We start from the raw sequence: 25,173 nt of genomic DNA, 5'->3' as shown, positions 1-25,173 counted from the left end.
TTCAAGTGGGGAGATCATGATCTCCTGCTGGCATAAAATGCCCAACAACAAAAAATGAAACAAAACGTTTTTAACATATTTTTAGTCATGTGGTTGGTATATAAATATTCGAATATACCAAACACGCTTTACAAATAACGAAATTGCAATATGTAAAACCAAAGAGAAACTTGTGTTCAAGAAGGAAACTTTAATCTTATTTCGCTTAACCTTTTGTTACAAAACGTCACTCTCCTTTTATACTCAAAAGACAATCTTATCTCTAAGGATGTGTCAGCACATGACAGCTAAGGGAGTGAGACAAGCGAATCTATTGAACGTTGGAAGAGCGTGAGCTGGTCCTGTCGTACGTCCGTTGCACCTTCGTTGAACGTTGAACGCAGTTGCAGATGAGACAGAGGACTGATGACTAGACTGCTTCACAATGGGCTCTTCAGTCTTATTGGACTTCGTCAGAACTGTCTTAGGCTCTGATGCAAGCCCACAAGAATCTGAACTATCAGACTTCAAGGTTTCAAGTTCTCTTTGGCTTATACACCCCCTCAAACTTGGAGTAGAAGAAACTGATACCCCAAGTTTGTCGCGAAGATGAAAGAATGCAGCCTGACCCAATGGTTTTGTAAAGATATCTGCCAACTGAAGAGCAGCAGGAATGTGTTTTACTTCCAGTGTTTTCAAGGCAACTCTCTCCCTGACATAATGATAATCCACATCGAAGTGTTTCGTGCGTCTGTGAAACATAGGGTTTGCAGTCAGACAGACAGCAGAGAGGTTATCACACAACAGGAGAGGTGTGCGTTGTTGTTGTAGACCCATTGCCTTGAGAAGTCCCTGCAACCAAACAATTTCTGAAGCCGCAATAGACATAGTTCTGTATTCGGCTTCAGTGGACGACTTGGAGACAGTCTCATGACGCTTTGCGGACCAGGAAATGACGTTTGAGCCAAGCATTGTGCAGAAACCACCAGTAGAACGCCTAGTGTCTTTGCACCCTGCCCAATCGCTATCACTATAGCATAGCAGCGTTGAACTTGTGTCTGCAGCTATGCCTATACCCATGTCATAAGTTCCTTTGACATACCGCAGAATGCGTTTCAACAAGGTAAAATCAGACTGAGTTGGTGTGTGCATTCTTTGACATATATAGTTTACTGAAAACTGCAGGTCAGGTCGAGTTAACGTCAAGTACTGAAGCTTGCCTGCTATCTTTCTGAAATGAGACGGATCCGGGTAGAGAACATCGTGACCAGAGACCTTTTCAAGCTTCTGCGGTAACGGTGTTGCCATAGGAGAGCAATCTGCCATCCCTGCCGTTATGAGAAGATCCTTTGCATATTTAGCTTGATTTAAGAACAAGCCTGACGAGTTATGATGAACTTGTATGCCAAGAAAGTAATGTATATCGCCCATGTCCTTCATGCGGAATTCTTTGTTAAGACTTTCAAGCAACTTACTGATCAAAGCATTGTTGTTGCCTGTTAGTATCATGTCGTCAACATACAAGAGAAGGTAGACGACGTCAGAGCCCTGATGATATACAAACAGTGAAGGATCCGGGAAACTGCAGACAAAGCCAAAGCTCAGCAGAAACGAGCTAAATTTGTCGAACCAAGCACGTGGTGCTTGTTTCAAACCGTAAATGGCCTTCTTCAACTTGCAAACATAGTCTGGCTTGTCTGGATCCTCAAACCCTGGTGGTTGAGTCATGTAAACAACTTCCTTCAGATCACCATGTAAGAAAGCATTTTGTACATCAAGTTGCCTTATTCTCCACTTCTTTGTGACAGCAACGTGTAGAACTGTTCTGATTGTGGCAGTTCGAACTACTGGACTGAAGGTCTCTATGTAGTCAATCCCTTCTTCTTGTTCATTTCCTCTTGCAACAAGTCTTGATTTTCGTTTCAGTAGTGTGCCATCAGCATTCAACTTCACCTTATGCACCCATCCGCAGCTTACAGGATTTTGATTATCTTCAGGTGGTACCAAGTCCCAAGTTTCTGTTTCATGCATAGTTCCTATCTCAGAACCCATAGCTGCATTCCAAAGAGGATCTCTGAGAGCTGCTTTAACTGATTTGGGCTCTGCATACTCAGACTTTGTTGTGAAATAAGCGTATTTGGGATTTGGCTTCACTATTCCAGACTTTGCTCTTGTAGTCATGGTGTGAGTTGACTGAGAACCAATGGGTACATTCTGTTCTTCAGAGGATGAACTGGAGGCTTCAGCGTCTGAGTTGTTTCCATCATTAACTGAAGGTGCAGGCGAGTGTAGCTCTGCTGTAGGAGCCTTCGTCAGAACTGTCTTAGGCTCTGCTGCAAGCCCACAAGAATCTGAACTATCAGACTTCAAGGTTTCAAGTTCTCTTTGGCTTATACAATAAACCCCAGTTTATTTCAGATTCATTTGAAATGACCTTGTAGAATTTGAGGTGTAATTTACTCCAAAGCAAACTAAAACACATCCAATTTTAAGCAAAGCAAATCAAAACCCTGATAAGCTAACGTTATATCATTTAGGTTGTGGTTTTTATTGATGATCGTGTGTTGATGTGCAAGCATTTAACAAATCGTTTTTGAATTATTGATTCTCCACAAAATATCGTCGCTTTGTTGTTTACAAATTATTTGGTTTTGAAAAAAATCAAATATTCAGATCTACAGTACTAAATATATAGAATAAGGAAAAGGGACGATAACTAGAACGACATTGATAACATGCTGGTGATAGATAAGTTCAAGAAAAAAACATGCCGGTGATAGATATAATTGAAGATTCTCTTTCAACGGTTGCGATTTCTCCAAAAAAAGTTTGAAAGCGGAGGCTAAACTTGGCCATATCCGTGTTGGTGTCCAGAAATAAAGTGACTTAGTTTTGCATAGCATATGTATTGAACATGAAACGTGTTAACGCCCAAACCTTTCTCCTTACCACTTGACCACAAGATTCCAGACAGCAAGGTTAAATGCCAATTGAAAAATACATATATGTTTCTTTTCGATTTTTAGATATATGTTTTTAGTTGAAAACATTATATATATATATATATATATATATATACTGAACCAAGTTGATTATATTTTGATGATTAAAATTGTCAATTTTAAGAGTTTTATATGCATTTGAAAAAAAAAGAGAAAAATAGACATTATTTGTTTCCTTTAAACATATTGGTTTTAACTAATACATCAAATTTTGTTAACTTTTTGTATGTGAAACTGAAATACTGATTTTTATGTGGCATGGCATGTATTGGCAATACTTATAAATAGGATAAAATTTTGAAAGGTTATTTTCAAGTTTTATGATACTTTCTAGTAACATGCTATTCATTAACATGACACATAGTTTATACAAAAAAAATTGTATTTAAAACAAAGCTTAATTATGATTTTACCATTCTCTTATATATGATGTCCATAATTATGATACATAGCTTAATAACTATATATATATATAACTATATAAAAAATCCACCAAATTTCTCGTCCAAGTTATCTTCCAGTAAGACCTCAAAAGATTTATGGTGTACCCCGTTAACTATCTAAACGCCCATCAATTGTAGGTCAAACTTCACATCTCCTATAAGACCGCAGGGTCCCTTACGTGTCTTGTACGAGAGTGTGTACTACCTGTACTTGACCAACAAAAATAATAGTACAGACAAGTAGACAACAGATCCTTATATCTCAATAAAAAGGATAGAGAGAAACAAGATACTGTACTTTAGAAGTCCATATTAGGGTTAGATTATTATAACTTGGGTTTGGCCGTCACGATTCACACCTTCTTAATCAGATAAATGCAACATACATTACAGGCCCATGAATATTCCAAGAATCCTGATAGGTCATAATTTTTCATGTAAAAGATAATTTGAATGAGAACTCATTTTCCACCACAAATGGCATCAGTGTCTTTAGCCACCGTTCCATATATGGGCTATGCCATCTTTTTGACGCACGAAAGTTGAATTAAATAAATTTACAGATCTTAAATCAATGAGAAAAAGAAGCAGAAAATGAATTTCTTTCAGAAGTGTTTATTAACTCTGATAGCATTTATTCCCAATTGTTACAAATCGAAAATATTATTTCATTTTATTCCCATAATATGAAATGTACTCATGTGTTACAACATTGCAACCCGCTTCCCTAGTTCATGGCAATCTATTTTTTTTTGTCTCCCAAGCCAAAACACACAAAAAATACCAAAACATGGCATGGCTTCCGAATGGACAATACCAAAACTTGTCACAGAGAGTTAAAGATGGAACTTCATGTTTCTTGGCTTCCAAGATTCCTCTAGGTCTTCCTCTATTCTATTATGGGCGATTGCTAAACTCATTTTAATACTTTTGTCTACATTGTTCTACTAGTTATATATATATATATACCATACGTAGATGAAGATGGTGTTAGTAACAACGAAAACACGGATCTAGTGTTCAAGAGGACAAAGAGGAAGATAAAGAGTAAGAAAAAGAGGTCAGATAGGAAACTTGGTCTAAGCCCACCAGGGACACGCCATCATCTTCATCTAAGAAGCACGGTGCTGCTCCAATCTATTTATGTCTTAAGCAAATCTTAAAATATGCCTCTTCCTCATAATTGTTATCTTATTTCATAGTAATATAAAACATAGGTTTTCAAAATTAGATTTATGAAGTTAACAATATAAAAATAATAGATTTTTATTTTGAATATTTGACTGCAGTTAATTCATTGATCACTACAAACTGAAAATCTTTGGTTAATTTTTGTTCTAGTTAAAATAATAATGATGAATCCATAGCGATAAAGAATATTAGAAGAGTAAAAAAAATCTACTAAAAACAAAAAAAAAAATGAACTTTTATATTTTCTGCGTTGTTTAGAATTTTAAAAATATGATTTTACTAAGTTTATTAGTTATTATAAAGTTTACAGGCTTTAAAAATAAAAATAATTTGATAATTTTCTCACTTAACAATTTTGTTGATAAAAATCCTAAAAATACTAAAATTATAAATACTACTCTTAATTTTCTATATAAATTGTGATTAGATACAAGCAATAAAGAATTTAGTATGAAAAATTAATTTAACTTCTTTTTTGGCGGCTATGAAAATTTAATTAAAAATGCCTTTTCATATTGGATTGCCTTTATCGGTGGTTTGAGTGGCTTATGCTCTAGGCCGTCCTTGAAGAAGCAGCAGCGTTTCTCCAGCACCGGTGTCTCAGAACCGGCGGTTGTGCTGGCCGCAGCCACCAGAACAAGATCAGCACGATAAGAGTACATGCCAAGAAACTGAAGATGTCCCTTGTGATGTTCTTGATCAGGTAATGCCTTTAAGATGTTTTAGTTGCAAACATGTTAATTTGTTTTTTAATTTCATCTGTTGTAGAAGAAGGAAGACGAAGAACTTGATGTTTCTGATAAATCTAGCGGCTCTAAACATTCAGGTCAAGGAAGGGGATAGTTCGCATTTCCCATGTGAGTTGAAACAGCAACAAAAGGGTTAGTGGTCAGTTTTGATTAATTTCTCTTGTTTGGAAACTAGGATTTATAGATTGATAATTTTGCGATTGGAAGTTGAGTTGATGGGGAACTAAGGAGCCCTGTCCAGATGCCTAAATCAGATGACCTATCACCCAAGAATCAAAAGCCGATTGCGTTAGGGTTCCAGTGCTGTAGATTCTGAAAACGTCAACACTTTAGGGTTACTCTGTTTCAGAGTAAAAGAAACACTCTCAACGGACATAATCTACAATGTGGATATAGACAAGAAGTGAAAAGAAGAACCGATTTCTTCATGTCTTAATGGTTTAAAAAAAAAAAAAAAAAAAAAGTTTCTTGATGACTTGAGCTAAAAGTTGAACGTATTTTAGAGCCAAAGATAATAAGGTAACAGCTTCAACTTATACTCTTGCTTCTTACTATTTCTCTCATTTCTGTTTCTAAAGTCTTCCTAAGTTTGATTGGACCAACAGGGAAAACAATGAGATTTTCTCAAATCATGATTCGAAATCCTGTTGAAAAGAATCAACCAAAGCTTCCAAAATATCAGTCCTCCAAAATCAGAACTAATTATCGAAACAACATTTTAACCCGAATTTGGAAATCTAACTAAAGTCTTGCATCTTTTGCCCCCACGTATCAATCAATCATATGCTAAACGTTATAGGAGATGAAAAAAAAAACCACAAGGACAAGAAGTAAGACCTTAAACACAAGTACAAGAAGTAAGACCTCCTACTCTTCTCATCATGAACTCCTTGGAAGGCGTTTTGGTGTAGTTTTAACGAACATCACGGCCTACGAGCTATAATTCCCATCTTACTCCAAAACGCTCTTGTTTCAATAACCAAATGCAATACTGCAATGCCTTAAACCCACGTATAACGATGGCTCGGTGGTGAAGAAAAAAATGTAATATTATACTACATTTTTCAATAACTAAATGTTAGTATAGTACTAACAATTAAATTAGAATGTATATGTAACACTCCCATCCTCCGGTTATACCGAATTCACACCATCAACTTTATATTTTTTTTCTTGATGTTACAATCCCATAATAGAGAAACTGAATCAATCGGCATTTTTTATTTTGATAGATGTGGATGTATTTTTTTTCCCTTAAATTAAACTAAAACTTATCGGATCTATATTTATAATCTCCTCAGCCAAAAGATCATAGCAAGTATGAAGATCGGCTCGTTCCACAACGAGAAAGATGTAAATGCAAAATGCAACGCAATATAGTAAGACAGAAGATAATCAAGAGACCGTGGATATTCAGCAAACACCTTTTGCTATATTAAAAATTAATATAAATTACAATTTTTTTTATCAGTTTTATACGACTTATTAACACACTGACAATCGTTACTGAAAAATTCATAAGTTACCCAACTTCTGTCTTTCTGTCGTCTGTTACGTCAGCATCTGACACAAAACGACACCAAAAACTCCTCCAAAGAATTTTCACCCTTCCTCTATAATAATCAGCTTCTTTCGAAATTGGGAAAAATCAACTCAAAATGTGAGGGAAGCACGAAGCATAACAAGAGTCTTGTCGATTCCTCATCGACACCTTGTTATTTTATAGTGATCTCACACGTTCCTAAAATCTTTGTCCGAGAAACCATGGATATGGACAACTTCCATATTAATAAGTATAACTTTCTTTTATGAAATTATACTTATTCCCTTTCTCCAAAGCATAAACTTGATCCCCAAGTTTATTTACTTGCCTTATCTCCACAGTATAAACTTGCTCCTCAAGTTTAACCTACTCCAGTTCAGCATTTTGCATCCACGTGGTCCATACCACTCTGCATGCTTCTTGGAACATTGTTTGATGCCACCTTGCCTCAAGGCATAAACCACATGTTTATCTTTCTTCATCTCAGTATCTTGTATCTGCATGGTAACCCACCACTCCGCATGCATTATATAATAACGACTAATGAGCATCATTGATTTCGTCGCAAATTTCGTCAAGGCAGACCATTGACATCTACAAACTTCGGCTTGCATCTTCAAAAGAGTGTGAAAATGGACAAGAGTTGCGTGGTATGATGGGTCAAATCTTCTGTGTCACGAAGATTTGTGTAGGGTTGGAACATTCACATAGTGATAAAAAATTGTAGTATTAGACTATAATGTCCAAAAAAACATTCGGAGTTCGAAGATCTTTTAAACAAGTTGATCGATGAAAATTACAATAGACATCATGAAACTATTAACAAAATGATTAGTGAACATGACGGAGTCATACACCAACCACACAGACAATCTCAAACTCTCCCAACCGCCCAACCAAACCTTCCTGTGTGTGATTTGTATGAGATTCTATTAACTTATGCACATGCCTTATTGGACCTACTCTCCCTCAAGTGTTTCCCTACATACCACCTAATATGGACCCCTTATCATCATCACCATTGATTTGCGCTGACACCATTCAGATCACACGGCGTATACATGCGTTTAAGAGTTTTCACTTATCTAATGGCCCACGTTGTGTTTTTAACTTAAACACAGAAGATCCTTACTCTAGATCTTTGGAGTCTTTCTTCTACGAGCAACGAATGGGAGTTGGAGAAAACGACAAGCCGACCATTGATTAAAGTACGTCAGCCATCAACGTTAAGACACGTGAAGTGGGACCTGGTCCTAGCCACGTGGAATGCAAGTAGCGCATGAGATTAGGACACTAACACGTAGGTCCCATCAGGGGCGAATCCAGGTTATTAATTAAGTGGGTGCACTATTGATTACAACATGTAAAAAGTCACAAGGTGGTTTCGAACTCGGGTTTGGTATGGGTGCACAACACCACTTTTCCACCTGCTCTAACTAAATTTTTATGTTTTTCTATATGAATATTACATTATAAATAAATATTATGGGTGCACAGGCCCCCATAGTGGGTAACCTGGCTTCGCCCCTGGGTCCCATGCGCAATCAACCGTAGTTTATTGGCTTTAACCACGCGACGGCACGACTCTCTCGTTCTTCCGTACAAATTCCCCGAAACTTTCTATTCGCCATTGAAGAAAAAAATATCCAAAACTGAGATTTTTCGAGCAGTTTTTAATTAATAGTTTACTATAAATGAATTAGTGTTTAATACTACGAAGGTAATTCATGGAGTTTTCGTATTTCAGTTACATAGTGTAAGCTGTGATGTGGAACATATAGTTAGTTGCTTGCTTTTATTCGACTCTAAAACTCGATATTATGAGTTTTCGAAGATAACATCTAATAAGACATCGAGTTTCCATATTGTTTATTCACGATTTATCACAGGTTAAGGAAGAGCTACATATCTACTCTATGAAGCTGATCAGTGATCACACTCTTTAACGACACACTTTAATTAAACAAAAGTATACAAATAATCAAAGAAGCAGAAGACAATGTCTCGTATGACCAATCAACATACAAATTTACTAGACACATCATTAGAGAGAAAAAATCCAAAAAAATTAAAATCTGATCAAATATAAAACGATATGTAAACCGAAGCCAAATTAAAACCATTCCACATAAATTTGCACTCTTAGGGTATTACAACAAACTAAGAAACAAGAGGTAAATTTTATACTTATGAATAATTCACAAAAGTCATATATTTATATAATTAAATCCCAAATTTAACCCCATAAAAATAAAAAAAAACTTCATCAAACCTTACCTTATGTGTATATTTTGGGTTAAGAAGAAGAATAAGCTGTGAGAATTAAGGAAGATGGAGACCATTCTGATCATCTTGGTGGTCAGACGACGACGTCCATTGACTTTGACTCCAGTATGAATGATCAACGGTACTCGTTAGATCAAAGAGTGTTTGATCATCTCCTCCGCCACTTCCCCAATTCAACGATTCAAATCCCATATTAGGATCAACCTGAGCCGTTCGATCCCCAAACTGCTGCTGTACAGTATTACCTGCAAACTTTAGATGATCACCTATACACTGTTGATTTACGGAACTACCCCCGTATTCAAATGGAGTCGTTTCAATCGTTGACGCCGCGGCAAAACCGTTGGTCTCGGAGAAAACTCCACCGTCCAATGAGCCCTGTCCGAACAACGTCGACCATACGACATCGTTTCCGTACTGTTTGATATTATTAGGCATATCCGTGCCCATAAACCCCGAGGAAGCAACCTTCACGGCGGCCGCGGTGGTAGTGAAGTTAGAGGCGGTAAGAGAAGAGCTCTCGCTGCTACTTGATTTCTCCTCAACGTCTTGAGTCGTTGGTTTGTCGGCGGAGGACGGAGGCTGATCCTGCTTAGGCTTGGAACGTTTGGCTTTCCGGCAACCGCCTCCGACGGGGACGTTACGGAGGACGCCGCCTTTGGTCCAGTAACGACGGCAGTTCTTGCAAAAGTGTCGAGGCTGAGAGAGATTGTAGTTGTTGTAGTAACAAAAGTTTGTGTTAAGAGAATTACAACGAGGACACTTGAGATGATGGTTAAGAATATTGTTCTGATGAGCTCTCATCCTCCGATCGCCACCTCCTCCCCCACCGTAAAATCTCCCTGTGCTTCCTCCTCCTCCGCCTCCGGTCATAGAGTAATCATGAATATCTTGCATTTTCAAGTGAGAGGATAAAAAAATTTCTATAGTCAGTTTTTTTCTTTTACTTATTTTCTTGTTTAAGCATGAAAAAGGCTTCTGAAACTCTGACACACCATATCTTTCATATGTCTGAACAGGCAGTTTCTGTTCAAATTTCTATTTTACCCCTCTGATATTTTGTATTTTACAAACTCTTCATTACTGTATTCATAAGTTAGTTTTGAGTCCAAAAAATTGGCCCCATAAAATAACATTTATATTATTAATCTCTTGGACTGATATATTTCGGTTTTGTTTTCTTATTTGTTCATAAGAGTCGCATCAAAGGTCCAATGATTGATAAATTAGTGCTTGTACATCTATTATTTTCACATCAAATCTCAAATTTTCAACAGAATATTAATGAGGTTTTGGGATATATGTATATTTTCTTGAAATGTTCAGTTGTACAAATTAATTTTCCAACTACGACATATTGTAAGTTGAATAGTTTACTACGCTTTCGTATGATACAAACTACATTGTTTTTCTGTTTGAGAACTATGAGAGCATCTCCAAAAGACACTCTATAACTTCAAGTATAAAGTTTTTTGCTCTTCAAAAAGGAACTTCAAAACTTCAAATTTAAAGTTTCATATTTTTATTTGCATTTTGGTTCCTACAATCACACATCACTTTTATGTTCCATAAATGTTTTCTTGTTTATTGTTTTAATCCTTAAAAAAAATTATATCTCATAAATATTTTAAATTTTGTTAACAAAATTTTAATTTTACACATAAAATTAAATAAAACTTTAAAATAAGATTTAAAATATTTCAACTAGGAAAACAATAATATACAAAAGATACTTAACAAAAAATATTTTTAAAAATTACATGAATACATAACTATTACAAAAATTTAAATATTACAACAACACTAGAAGTTAGGTAAGTTTGATTCAGAATCCTCAAAATTTTCAAATATTATCCAAATTTTTTTTGTGTAACTGAAGATGGTGGTTGTTGTTGTTGTTGTTTTTGATGTCTTTTTCGTATAATTCTTTCTTGTTCATCGAATATATTCATGAGTATTAATATCATCGAAAATAGTCTTTTAGTAATATTTTATGTTTCTCTTTTACTTTCTTGTTCTGATTTGATATATTTACAAGTATCAATATCACCCGATTTCAACAAAGTAAAAATGAAGAGAATCATTTTTACTTCGAAATGCACTAATAGATCATATATACATTACAAAAATCATTTATTGAATAATATGGTATTTTGTTTGAAGTTTAATATTAATTAAGTTATTTTTATTTAAAATTTTATATTTTAATAGAATATTTCATTAATTAATATTTTTGTGATATGTTTATATATGTGCTAGTTATTTACAATTTTTTTTATGAATTCAAATTAGTTATGACAAATATAAAAACTATATTATAAAATACAAATAGTTTTGAAGTTGAGTTTAAAGTTTTGCTTTTGGAGAATAATATCTTTAAACTTCAAATATAGAGTCTTGAAAACTTCAAAATAGAGTTTTTTTTGGGAGATGCTCTGAACAACAAACTACATTGATTTTTTTAATACTTATATATTTATTCAGCCTGTAACTCAGGAATTCAGAACCGATAAAAATTTGATTTAAATAAAATTTTCTAAATAATTCTTTTACATTTCTAGTTTCGTTTACCTTTTAATTCCGGCACATTCCACTAATCAATTTGTCTTTAGAAAACAATTGTTATTCTCAACCTTAGACGGGATCCTTTCCCTAGTAACAACTACATTGTTACTAGATCTTTTTTTTTGTTATGGAGAAGATATGACCTGTGAGAGGTTAATACCTTACAACGAACGTAATGAGATAGTACTGTATTTAAGCAAACGATTATAAATAAGGGAAATCTGTTTTTTTAGAGCAAAAAAAAGGTAACTATGTCCCTTTAGACTAATCTGTACTACTTTATGTCCTATTAGACTAATTTTTTCAAAAATGGCAGTAATGCCCTTAAAATTGTAATTTTTTTAAAAAGATAAATAATGAGTTCGACAAGCGGGATCGATCGATCCAGCTTTACAAGTTACAGTGGATCGATCGATCCCGATAATTATTCAGAACAAAAAAACGCGAAATATATACTGATCGACCTGGTCCATTTCACTCGATCGGCGAAGGTCGATTCTTTACAGATCGACCGATCCACTAAGGATAGATCGATCGATCCCGTGCCCAGGAAAGAATCCCAAATCGATTTTTTTGGTTTTGTATGATTATATCCGGGTTGATTCCCACTTGATTTGAACCGACTAAGCATGATTTCAACTCTTTAAACTCGATTTCTCTGGGACGAAATCCTTAATTTCCCATTCATGAACAAAGGGGGAGAAAATCAAATTCTCACCCAAACTCGATTTGTCGTTTTTTTTTGTTCTTTTTCGTTTTTTTTTTTTTTTTTTTTAAAAAAAATCGATTTTTTAAAAAAATATAAAAGTGAATATTCTCAAATATTTTGTTTCCATATTTTTAGGAACTGATTTCTTATCCGTAGAATACAACTAATATGTAGAAATCAATTTCTACAGTTTTGTAGAATTATAGTAATTTTTAGAATTTGATTTCTACATGTTTTAGATTTATAGTAAATCTGTAGAAGTCGGTTTCTACATGTTTTAGAATTAGATTAATGTGTAGATTTTGATTTCTAAGAACTTTAGAATGGTAGGTTAAGCGCGGAATGTGTATTCTACATATTTGTAGAATACTCCTATTTACGTAGATCACGTATTCTAAACATTGTAGATTCAATGAAAAAAGTAGATTTCGTTTTCTACTTCGTAGAATGTCATTTCTACTTTTTTTAGAACATAATCTGAAATTTATAATTTTAACTTTTTTATAACTGGAAAATATACCATTAAGTTCATATAGGTATTTTAACAAATGTTACTATTTTTCCAAATTTTTTTTGTTTGTAAAACTATTTATTAAAATTATTTTCATAAATATTAAAGGGTATTATAGGAAAATATGACACAAAATATAGATTAGTCTAAAGGGACATAGTTACTATTTTTTTGCTCTAAAAAAACAGTTTTTCCTATAAATAAATGATCAATTATCTTTCTTGAAATATTTAGAAACAGTGCAAAACAGTAAAATTTTAATTATATACTCCCTCTGTTCTTTAAAGTTACATATTCTAGAGAAAAAAATTGTTTCAAAAAATCCATTTTTTACATTTTCAATACATATTTTATTAACTAATTGTAAATTTCAAAAAACTTAATTGCATTAGTTGAATTTTTATTGGCTTAAAATCTATAAATTATGAAAAAAATAAACACAAAAAATATGTAAATTTAATGTGTTTTCTTAAAATGTGTGAAAAATCTAGAATATGTAACTTTAAGGAACAGAGGGAGTACTAATTAATGTGTAATCTCAGGTGCAATGTTTCTTTTTATTTTTAAATCGATACTAGATCTTGATCCACGCAACCGCGCAGGTCTTTGTTTTCATTTTTTATATAAATATTTTGTTTTCAATTCGAAATTAATATATATTATAATATATGTGTCTATCAATTTTTAAAACATAATAAGTTTACGGTATATTTTTTTCATCAAATAGATTGTTTTAAACTTTCACATGTATTTTTATCTTCTTCTATATATATATATATTCAGATTATTTTTTCATTATTAAACTCGTAACTATATATATATATAAAGATTAGTAAAATATTGTTTTATTGTCATATTCAAAGATATTGTAACATTTCACAAATTTAGAAATTTTTTTTTAAAATTAAACTTTTAGCTTCAAAGATTTGTATTATCGAGTAAATAATTAAACATTTAGTTTTTGTTTAATTTTTAAAATAAACTATATAGTTTAAAATTTATTTTCATTGGTTTAAGGTAGTAAAGATTAATCATTGTTAGATAATATGATTTTTTTTATTTAAATTATTTTTTTTCATAATTTTAAAAATTCGACAAATATTTAAATATTTAGCATATGGAGGTATAGTATCACAACATTAAATTATATCTATTTAATTTATACTATCTATAAGTCCAATAGATCATTTATTTTAAATCCAAATATTGATAGTCCAATAAAAATTTCTAGTATGCCCAAAATTTAAATAATAAGATTAGAGATTAAATGTAATATGATTTTATAGGAATATGTCTATTATGTCTATTTTTTAAAAAATCAAACATGAATCAAGGTTGTAACTTCTGTTTTAATATATAAGATATAAATATCATAAACTATCACCAAAACAAAAAAAACTACTTGTGATATATATATATATATATATATATATATATATATGTTTATCATAAACTATGACCAAAACAGAAAAATTACTATGCAATAGCTTATAAGTTAGTTTCTTTTATATGGTTAATTTAAAAAAAAAAACATAAGATGTGTTTATATTTTTTTATAATATTAGATTTGACTTTAGATAACGATTATTTTTTGACGAATGTAAATAATGATCTTAGGAGTATATTTTATGTTTTGTATACATGTGTTTTTAGATAATTTAAAATTTGAAATGCACTGGTCAAGATTCTTAAAATACACATTTAGGGCTTCATTCCAATCTTATAGGAAAGTAGTTATTATAGTCAATATATATGATGTGATTTTAGTAATGATTCCAAATATTATTAATAAATAAATGAAATATGACTTTCTAGTAATGGTCTATTTTTTAGAATATTACACATGAATCAAGGTTGTTACTTCTGTTTTAATATATAAGAAGTGATCTCGTATAATAGGTTAGCAAGTGAATATGAAATGCAATAGGTTGACTGGTGACACAAATTAATTTTAATCTATAGTGCGTCTGAGACATAGTCCACGTACGATATATATATAGATGATAGATCGCACTAATGCTATTATCATTTATGTGAATACACAATCCCACGTGAGGTTTAAACTTGGAATTAGATCATTACATATGAAATTTATTTTGCGTATAGACATCAAGCTCTAACTGAAAGTCACTTTTAAAATATTTTTGGTAGAGTAAAAAGTAGTTTTCAACGAGTTACGCTAAAATTAGCCCACTTAAAAAAAATAGTTACTCTGATTTAGAGTAAATGTTTTTGTCTTCTTATATTTATAGAGTAAATTTTTTTCTAGATTAAGAGTGTGACTGGTGAATTTTAGAATAACTGAAACTAACTCAATTAGAGTAAATAGAAGGAAAAATGTAGAGTAATAAAAGTAAATAAAAATCTAACATAATTTATTTCTCACTTCAAAGGCAGTGAAAGAATAAAGTGAACTGTATGCATTTAATAAAACAGTAACTGGCTTAAAAGAGATAAAGTTACTTTCACTTGATTGACAAAATATATTCAGTCAGGCCCTTAAAAGTTTACTCTGAAATTTACTTCTTCTCTTATTTGTTTTAGCTCATTTTCTCCATTTTTATTCTTCTTAGTTGCCCTGCTTTTATCAATCACACTCGAAATATAACATAAATAGGTGCTATCACGAGAAGCTTCTTTTGGAATTTGAAGTCACAGTATAGCTTGTGATGAATAGCTTTGCATTGTTTTCAGAGACTTTTGTATTGTGAGTTAAATGGAGACCATCTGTAAAAAGGTAAAAATTCGTTGCTTCAATACAAGAAGAGTAACATATAACTTATACTAGCGTCTAACATTAATTATTTCATTCCAAAATGGTCCGTTACAACTTACAGCCTATGTATGTATATAAATCTTTTAGCACCCCCAATATGTCATTTGTCTAAACAACTGTTTTTCAGTCTTTACTAGGCCTGGGCATTTTACCCGGACCCGAAGACCCGACCCGAAACCGATCCGAAAAAACCCGGTTCGGGTAGGAACCGACCCGATCAAATTACCCTATCGGGTCTTGTTGTAGAGGACCCGCGGGTCTTGGACCCGACCCGACCCGAACCCGAAATCCGATGGGTACCCGAATTAATAATGTAAATTAAATAAAATGCATCAAGGGGGAATCGAAGACGGGTTATTTGTCTAGAGAACAAGGGGGTCAACCACTAGGAGACAACGAATTGTTATTGTATTTTGCATAGTTTAGTATATATACACATTTTAATATAATAAAAACACAAATTTTGAATAAAATTTTGAATATTTTCGGATATATAAATATTTTCAGATATTTTTTTGTATTTTTAGGTCTTTTTTAGATCGAACCCGAACCGAACCCGACCCGAAACCGAACCAAATCCGAACCGATAAATTCTAATTACCCGAATGGGTCTAACTATCTAAGACCCGACCCGACCCGGACCCGGCACGACCCGAACCGACCCGGAACCGAAAATTTGAAATTACCCTATCGGGTCCCAAACTCTTAGACCCGAAAGACCCGGATCCGAAAGGACCCGACCCGAATCCGACCCGAGGACCCGAATGCCCAGGCCTAGTCTTTACCGTGTGAATTTTTAGTTTTTTGTACTAACAGTCAAACTCACTACTTAACCAAATCTATCTATAATTAACATGTTAACTGGTACAAAATAGATAGGGCATAAGGTGTTTTTTGGTTGGTTGCATAACAAATCTACACTAATACTAGTGGGCCAAGATTTTTTTCGTATTGGGAATGATCTTGGCGTTTGATAAGGATAAGAAGACACGCGGGAGGGTTGAGAACGGGAAGAGTTGATGTCCACATAAATTGGATTGTCGACTTGTCGGCCACCCCGCTTTATCTGCTGATTCAAGAGCTATGTGGCTTGTTCCAGTGGTTCGTATTCAGCCACATCACCGTATTCTTCTACCATTACTAAACTATTAGGGCATTAGAATGTAGAGTATGTGTACAAGTCTGGTACTTGCAATCGGCAATCACAACTATTTTTGTTTGTTCTATCTTTTATATCTACCGTCCATAATTTCGAACTTTTAGGTATTTGAGTTAAGCCTAGATAAATATTAATTATTATTTGTAATAAAAAGTTTTTTTATCAAAAGTTTTTTTTATTAGATTTTTCAAAATAAATTCAAGTGTTAATACAAATTAGTAATTCGAAATCTCATAGTATCAAAAATTTATATTAATTGATAAACTGTCTAATGTAACTTATTAATTTGTATCAGATATATCGTTCACATCAAAAATCTATGACTGAGATATGAAATATACATTGGGTTGAAATATATCATGGTTTCACTTTCATACTGTGAACATTTGAACGATGTACGAATATTTCCAGAAATTATGAAATTGACCCGTATTCTAGTGGAAAGAACAAATAGGACCACTAAAGCAGAACGAGAACTGCAAGCACGTCTATAGTGACATGTTATCGAGTGGTCATCGCTCATATGTCAAGTATGCTGTTAATTTTACTAGCGTTAGCGATGCAAAACGCATATATGAGCAATATACAGCAATGAACCTTCGATTTTTAGTCTTTGTTTTGTTATTGTTAAAAGACAATGATGAGCAATAACAATGAACTATATATACGTGTGTAACCACAAAAGCGTGGTAGAGTCGACAGAAAGCATCTCAAGTTTGAAACTTACCAAAATCAAATTCATATGTTTGTGTGGTTAGACGATATGAATATCTAATACACATTGTGAATAACTGGATCTGTCTGGTGTCGGTGGACATGTTTTCACGAGATTAGTCGGTTGGACCTCGGCTCGTCGAACACCCGAAATATAAGAAAAACTATATATATGTGTGTATATGCTAAATTATATATTGTTAGGACTTGTGAGTTATAAATAACAGCAAGCATAAGTAATAACTAATTCATATAGTTATTACCCTAGTCTTTTCAATTAATCGTTATTTTCACGATGAAAACGGTAATGTTCAAATTAGTTAACCTATAATTTTTCAAAAGCATTTAAACCTTCGCTATTTTTTTTTGCTGAAATGTGTAGTCGAACCAATGAGCATGATTTCAGTATAAATATCTAACGTTATCGTCGTAATATATGGTCAAAATAACAACCTCAAAACAAACGTAGTATACCATATGTCGATATTGTCTCACAAACTCACAAAAGAAAGACATCAAAATGAACAGTCATCTAATATTATTCACATTATGCCATACACTCATCGCAACAAAATGTCATTCATCCTTCGCATGACTGTTAAATAAGTAATAAACTTGATGATATGAAAACATTTGGAGAAAATTTAGAAAATACACTTTTAAATAAGATTATAATGAAAACTACACCATCCATTTTTTTTTTTGAAAGCTACACTTATTCATAAGTGAAATTACTAAACTGTCCAAATTTAATGTTTATATTATCCATATCTAATTTGATATTTTATTTTAGAACAGAAATACATGTTTAAAAGGAATTTTTTTAAAAATTACTAACACTCATACTTATTTTAATACTTTTAATATAAAATAGAAAATTAGCTCCACTAACTAGTAACTACTTATTGATCAACCACATTTTTGTTCATAGAATAGAACTTTTAGAAAAATAAAAAATTGTCGATCACTTTACCAAATAAATGATCTCCTATTCTACGGATTTTTTCTTCTTTTCATATACGACATACACACATTAAACCATCCAAACAAATTGCTAATCTTTAATCTAACAAAAAAAACAACAACAATCCTGACCATTATTTTAAAAAGTAAAAGAGTGTATCATCTAGAAACGAAATGATATTCTGTGAACTTTGTTCATATGGAGTACAAAGGAACTCTTATATATAATTTTTACATATTTTTTTATCATTTTGAAAGTGTTTAATTGTCTGTTTTTATGATGCGAAAAGAATGAATTGCTAAAATAAAAAGATTCAATCAATGTTGTTTCTGCCGCCGAAACAGGAAAGAGTAACAACTTCAAAAAAATAACAATAAAGATCACAAAAAATCCTACAAAAAATAATCATAGAGAATCATCTAGAATTATAAACTTATGATAATTTTGATAATAATCAACATTTTAAATTTAATTACTAGATTTGTATTTCTAACCATCATTAGGACCAAAATATCTTATTACATACAAGAAAGCGTAGTTTTCAAAAAATAAAAAATTGAATGCATTTTTCAAAATTTAATTAGTGAATAGGGTATTTTTCAAAATATCCCAAAAATTTAGCATTTTTTTATAAAAGGCTTAAAAATTTAGCATCTGCAATATTATTCCAGAAATTTATGTGATATGCAATTAATCAAAAAATACAAAAAATATATCTTTAATTACGTAAAATCGATTAGAAAAATCAATTGTTTTCTAATCAAGGGGGCGCAGACTTATGGTTACGGGCACGTGCCCTCCTACTCTTTTTTTCTTAAACAACTTAAACTAATTTAATTAACAGATGATTGTTTGTAGTTTTTGAAATGGTTTTTGGTTTTTGTTTTTCAAAAACTACTTTATTTTCCAATCAAGATTTTGAAGAAATATATTCCCAAGAAAATAAGAAAACTAGTTTTTGAAATAACTGTTTAGTTGTAAACAAAAACCAAAATCTGGATTTTACTAGTTTTACAGCAGTAGTTAACGTTGGCTTTTTTTTTTTTTTTTTTTAGAAATTTAAAATTTTAGTGGCAACTCCTTCGTTCTTATTGCATGGTTATGTATTTCCAATTTATTTTCACAAGCATCATCTACTCACCATTAAAATCCTTAAACTTTATTAAATTAAAATAATAAAATTTCAACGTCCAACAACAAAAGAAAAACAATATTTTTATTTGATATAACATTTTAAAACACAACAATCTTTTATAGTTCACATGCAATAATATAATTTTTTTTTTAGATTTTCAGTGATAGCATATTTTAAATCACATGATACAAAATTATAAATGGAAAAATCTTATTGGTTAAAGATAAAAAAAAACTTATTGAAAAATATTATATTAAATTAATTGAATCAACTTTTTGAAAGGTAATCAAAATTAAAAAAAAAATCACATATTAATTAAGTTATGACTTCTATTTTAATAGAATATATATTTTAAATTTTATTGTTTATTTTTTAATAATAAGTATTTTACTATTTATAATATTTTAAATTTTATTATTTTAAAAAGAAAAAACCAGAAACTAAAAACCAAAATCTAAAACTGCCAATCATATTTTTCAAAAAACCAAGATCTACTGCAAAACCAAAAACTAAAAACTAAAAACCAAAATCTAAAATTTAACAAAACAATCATCTCCTAAATTTTCTTTAGTTTAGTGAATAAACAAAAAAAGTGCTCCCGATTCATATATTTTTGTTCTGTTTTTGGTATTGTGCCCCCCAACTATAATTGATTATAGGTCCGCCACTGTTTCTAATCATCATGAAATAAGGCTCTGATCAACTAATCAAATCTCCAAACCATCACTAATAAAACAAAGATAGTGTATTTATATGTAAATCATCTATATTATAACGACAAATGTCAAACGTTCTATGTGATTTGTATCTAGTCAAATAATTTTATTTCTCTAGTCCGGTTTAATGGGATAGGACGACGAACACCATTGGCACACAGGAGTTCTTCGCTACTAGCTAGTAATTTCACAATCCATATACACACCTACAAAACAGTTACTGTCTTACCGACATACATACAGAGCTATTTTATTTAAGAATAATAAATTCCTAAATTTGACACTAGCAGTCTAGCGTATATAACATTTATGGGTATTTTGTTAAGCACTGAAAGCTATAAGAAAATCTGTTAAAATGTGTAAAAATGGAAATATCAATAACCTATTTTGAGACACTACACTCCAATACATTTGAAGTGTTTGTTTGTCAATGAATTGAGTGGGAAGGTCACTATCGAGATCTCGATTCTCAAGGTCCAGTCGTTGGTTGAGATTGAAACTCTTCTACAAGCCCATGGGTCCACAACTCGTTCAAGACATCTGTCACGTAATTCATTGGCCCACACGGCCCATCTCCCGTCAACGTCTCACAGCTCTCCTTATTCGTACTTCCATTAATTATACATACCCACACAGATGAGACTGACATCCACTCATACATATACGCATATACTGCCTGCAGTAAAGATTTGTGTGTGCGTGTATGCATCTCTTGGCGAGGAGATAACATTATGGACTGGGTAAAGATTCGTTATAAAGACAGTGGTCATATTTGTACCGCACAGCCACAAGTAATCGTCCAGGATGACCTTATTTCGATTTATTATAGGAAAAAAGTTGTTGATAAGAAAATATATATATATCAGAAGCTATGACAAATGTTTTATTAGGTTTTATCAAAAACCAGTTATGAAGATATGTCTAAATCAAATTATGCAAGAATTAGAAACACTAACCATCATGCATTATATTTATACCGGCTAGTCACAGTATATTATTGTTTTGTAGAGTATTTCACTCCTTGACCATTGTTACGAAGTTATTATGACTTATGACGATGACAATGACAAGTGAGACAACAACTAACAAGAGCTTTGATATTTTCACGTCATATTACATGGGCCTTAATCATAAGCCTCAAGGCCCACTCTAAACGATATTTACTCCGAATCTTGTTTTGGTCTTTTGAATATTGTTTCACCATGTACAGTTTTGATCTTTTGAATCTTGTTTTTGTCTTTCTCAGCGAATGAATGCGAGGAGAGAACAACAATAGATGGTGAAACCATTCTGTCGAGCAAGTAAGCTTTAGATTGTGTTGTAATTATGGAACAATGCTCTTGTTTTTGTTGGTTTAATTGGCTATAACTTTCAGGTGGCCTTGCACGTACTATGCAGACCCGTGCCTTGATTAAGAAGATGAAGAAGAAGAGTTGTTGATGTAGGCAAGAAACCATAAGTAAAAGTGTTAAGTTGGTATGCTTCATAGACCAAGAATGTGATGTGATTACACAGTTTCTACTGCATTGCTTTTTTTTTCTACTGCATTGTTGTTATTTATTATATACAGATATGCAAACAATTGCTAGTGTAGTAGTAGTCACATTACATATACGAGTCAATCATAGTATTACTATTACTACTGCCTTTAGCATACCAAGAACATGAAACTTTTCTTTTTACCTACCAAAGAAAGCATTGGTCCGGTTCAATGTCTCTCCTCTGAGATGATTCACAACCCGGTCATTGATGCTGCCATCCACATTTCTCATGGGTATTTGCATTTCCGCCATGAGAATCTGCAAGGAAGAGACTTTCTCCTTCAGCTGTGAGTTCTCTTGTAGTATCTGGTGGTTGCTTTCAAGCAAATGGATAACTTTCTCAGACAAGTTATGATTCAATATCATGAGCTGTTCCACCTGTTGCTGCAGCTCTTCGATTTGCTTCTTTGTCCGCATACGTGACCTCCTTGCAGATTCTCGGTTAGAGACCATTCTTCTCGCCCTTCTTTCGAGACCCCGTTGTGGTAAATGGTTGGATTTAAGTGAGAGCGATTGTTGTTGTTGTGAGTTGATGAGTTTGGTGGTAAGGACTGTATCGGGACATGGAAGTTAGCGTTTGGTAGGAATGCTGAGTTGAAATGATCGTCTTGTGGCGACATTCCTTCAAGAATATCGAAACAGTGATGGGAGCGATGGACACTACACTCCATTTAGGGTTTTAGATGTCTAACATTGAAGATGGTTTCTCTTTAATGCAGGAAGCACAAACACCAAAAAAGAGAGAGAGAGAGAAAGATATGAGAGATATGGAGATTAGTAGGTTTAAACTTAAGATGTTGGATGCTATTTAATGAATGACAAATTTATTTCTGTGAAGACACCATTTGAATCTCTCCACTAACTTATCTTCAGTGATACTTTTCGGAAAAAAAATCACTAATTTCAACATCTTTGTCAATGTTTAACATCTTTTGTGGTTTATTGTTTCTTAGGATAGTTTAGTTTTAGTGTCTTTAATCTTTATTTGCCATGAGTTTACCATAAACAAACATGCGTAGTTTTCAGATGGTGACACATCCACCGTTTGATTCTTGAAATACCATACGTAAAATTGTGAATGCATTTGTTACGCTTATGATGGATGAGTCGTTTTGTCACCCATGCGATCATATATACCGTTAAAAAAGCATCTATAATTTTTTCCAAGAATATAATATTTAAAATAAATAGCATGGGGAAAAAATAATTGTGAGTGCCAAAAAAACAGCTGAAATATACAACATAATAATATTTTTTTCAAATAGTTATCGTGAATGTTATTTGTGTTTCAATTTATTTTTCTTTTGTTTCGTTTTTTCCTTACAAAACATTTCAGACTTAGAAACTTTATAAAAGTTGTAATAACGTTTTTGTCGTGAGTAATTATCATTAGGACTTCACGGTGAAATGGGTCGGTGGATGCTAACTTGCACGTACTTGGCTATCGTCACACATAATTTTACTTTTCGAACCTATTCGTCAATTTAGAAAATCATAGGACTGGTATAATGTCTTTATAAGTATACAAAAAGAAAATGCAAAAATGATTCAAGTTGATGTACCATTTGCGTCAAAATTATCCAAAGTGGCCTACCTACTTGAACAAAAAGAATGCGAATGTTGTGAAGCTAATTTCTTTATTCCGTTTTCGTAACTCATTGTAAGATTGGGAAACATATAAGAAGAAAGAATGCCCATAATAAACACAAACTACTATAAAGTCAAAGACACTAATTAATGCATTGTTTCCAGACCCAGATTAAGGGATAAACTTGAATTTCAAAGCTAAATAAAGCGGAAACCAAACACATTAAAACGACATAATGATGCTTAACAGCTTTGAAAGTGTGTATCAAAATGTAATTAGCGTTACGGAGAGGCAATGTCTTGTTTCCAGAAACAGACAATAACTAAGCCTCTTTGTAGCAAGTTTCGTCTGAACCAACTTGAACCCATTGAAGTTCTATCAAGCTCATGTCACCCATTTTTAATCGCTAAACTGATTTGAGTGTTTTCAATTTTTCATGTATGTAAATATTTTATTTTTCTTTCTTGGAGGGTAAGATAATTAAAAGTGGGATACAAAGTTGAAATATTTTCTCAATTCCAACGATATTTTTTAGAGTGCAAAAATTAAAAGTACGAGAAGCATCACGTGAAGATCCTTGGAAAGTAAAGCCCAATTTTGAATTTTGCATGTTGTTATATATGTTATAAAAAGTCTCATTCTTCACATCCACATGAGGTTTTTAGTATCCCCAAAACGACAGCGTAAAAACCAAGTGCCTCTGGTCGGTTTTAACATTTGTTGGCCGGTGCTGGTTTAAATTCTCTTTTCCGGTACATCTGCAAGTCTAACAAATCCGTCCAAAATTACTTACTAGTTATTTCTATAGTTTTCTAGTGCATAATAGAGTAAAGTTATATATATCATATGTATTCCAATATCCTCATATGTTTGACGACCCTAACCTATTTCCCAATAATCGTACAACATTTAATGCTCTAAACTTGGTTTGTTGGATCCAAACCAAATCCTCTCTGATGTCTTCGGTTTGGTACAAAAACCAATTTTGTCTGGTTCCAAGTTAATACTACTTCCGAGTCTTTGACTAATATCACGTTGCAATACCACTTTCTAGGATTTCGTGACAGCCTTTTGTTAAACAAAGATTGTGTGTTTCTGTGTAAGCATGTGTGATATGTAGTAATGCATATAGCTAGTGTATATAGTATTAGACTAAGTACTAACTTTACAGTCTGTTAGAATTATATACGCAAAAAACTTTTAAAACCTAACTATCGTTATTAAACTACATATGTATAGTTTTAATCATATGGTTTTTCGTTTTATATTATTCTTCGGTTAGTCAAGATTTCTGTTCATCATGTGTAGTCACAAACTCAAACTAATACAAGGGCGTAGAAGAAATTATACGTACTACTTGGTATCTTAAAAAGTTAGATTTTAATATACTTTAATATACTTTAAAATATATTAGAGAAATTCCATAGATTTTAATATACTTTAAAATATATTTTAATAAATTTGAAAGAAAAAAATGACCAAATGTTTTTATTGAAGGATAAAACAACATTTATACCATAGGGTCAACTAATCTAGAATTATGTTTTAGAGTTAAGGGGTGGTATTTTGAAGATATAGTTTCTTTTTTTTTTTGTCAAACGA

General features: G+C 32.3%; 1 protein-coding gene and 1 pseudogene across 1 annotated transcript; both read right to left on the bottom strand.

The window, feature by feature from the left end:
• Positions 1 to 8,837: 8,837 nt before the first annotated feature.
• Positions 8,838 to 10,419, bottom strand: LOC103854920 (dof zinc finger protein DOF5.4-like). The gene has a single exon (XM_009131888.3). The coding sequence runs from the start codon at positions 10,088 to 10,090 to the stop codon at positions 9,230 to 9,232; it is 861 nt and encodes a 286-aa protein (XP_009130136.1). The 5' UTR covers positions 10,091 to 10,419; the 3' UTR covers positions 8,838 to 9,229.
• A 4,083-nt stretch (positions 10,420 to 14,502) lies between these two features.
• LOC117131804 lies at positions 14,503 to 25,155 on the bottom strand (annotated as a pseudogene).
• Positions 25,156 to 25,173: the final 18 nt, after the last annotated feature.

The sequence above is a fragment of the Brassica rapa genome, chromosome A02 (assembly GCF_000309985.2).
Source record: "Brassica rapa cultivar Chiifu-401-42 chromosome A02, CAAS_Brap_v3.01, whole genome shotgun sequence".
Classification (NCBI taxonomy): Eukaryota; Viridiplantae; Streptophyta; class Magnoliopsida; order Brassicales; family Brassicaceae; genus Brassica; species Brassica rapa.
This window is presented reverse-complemented; position numbering and strand designations above follow the sequence as displayed.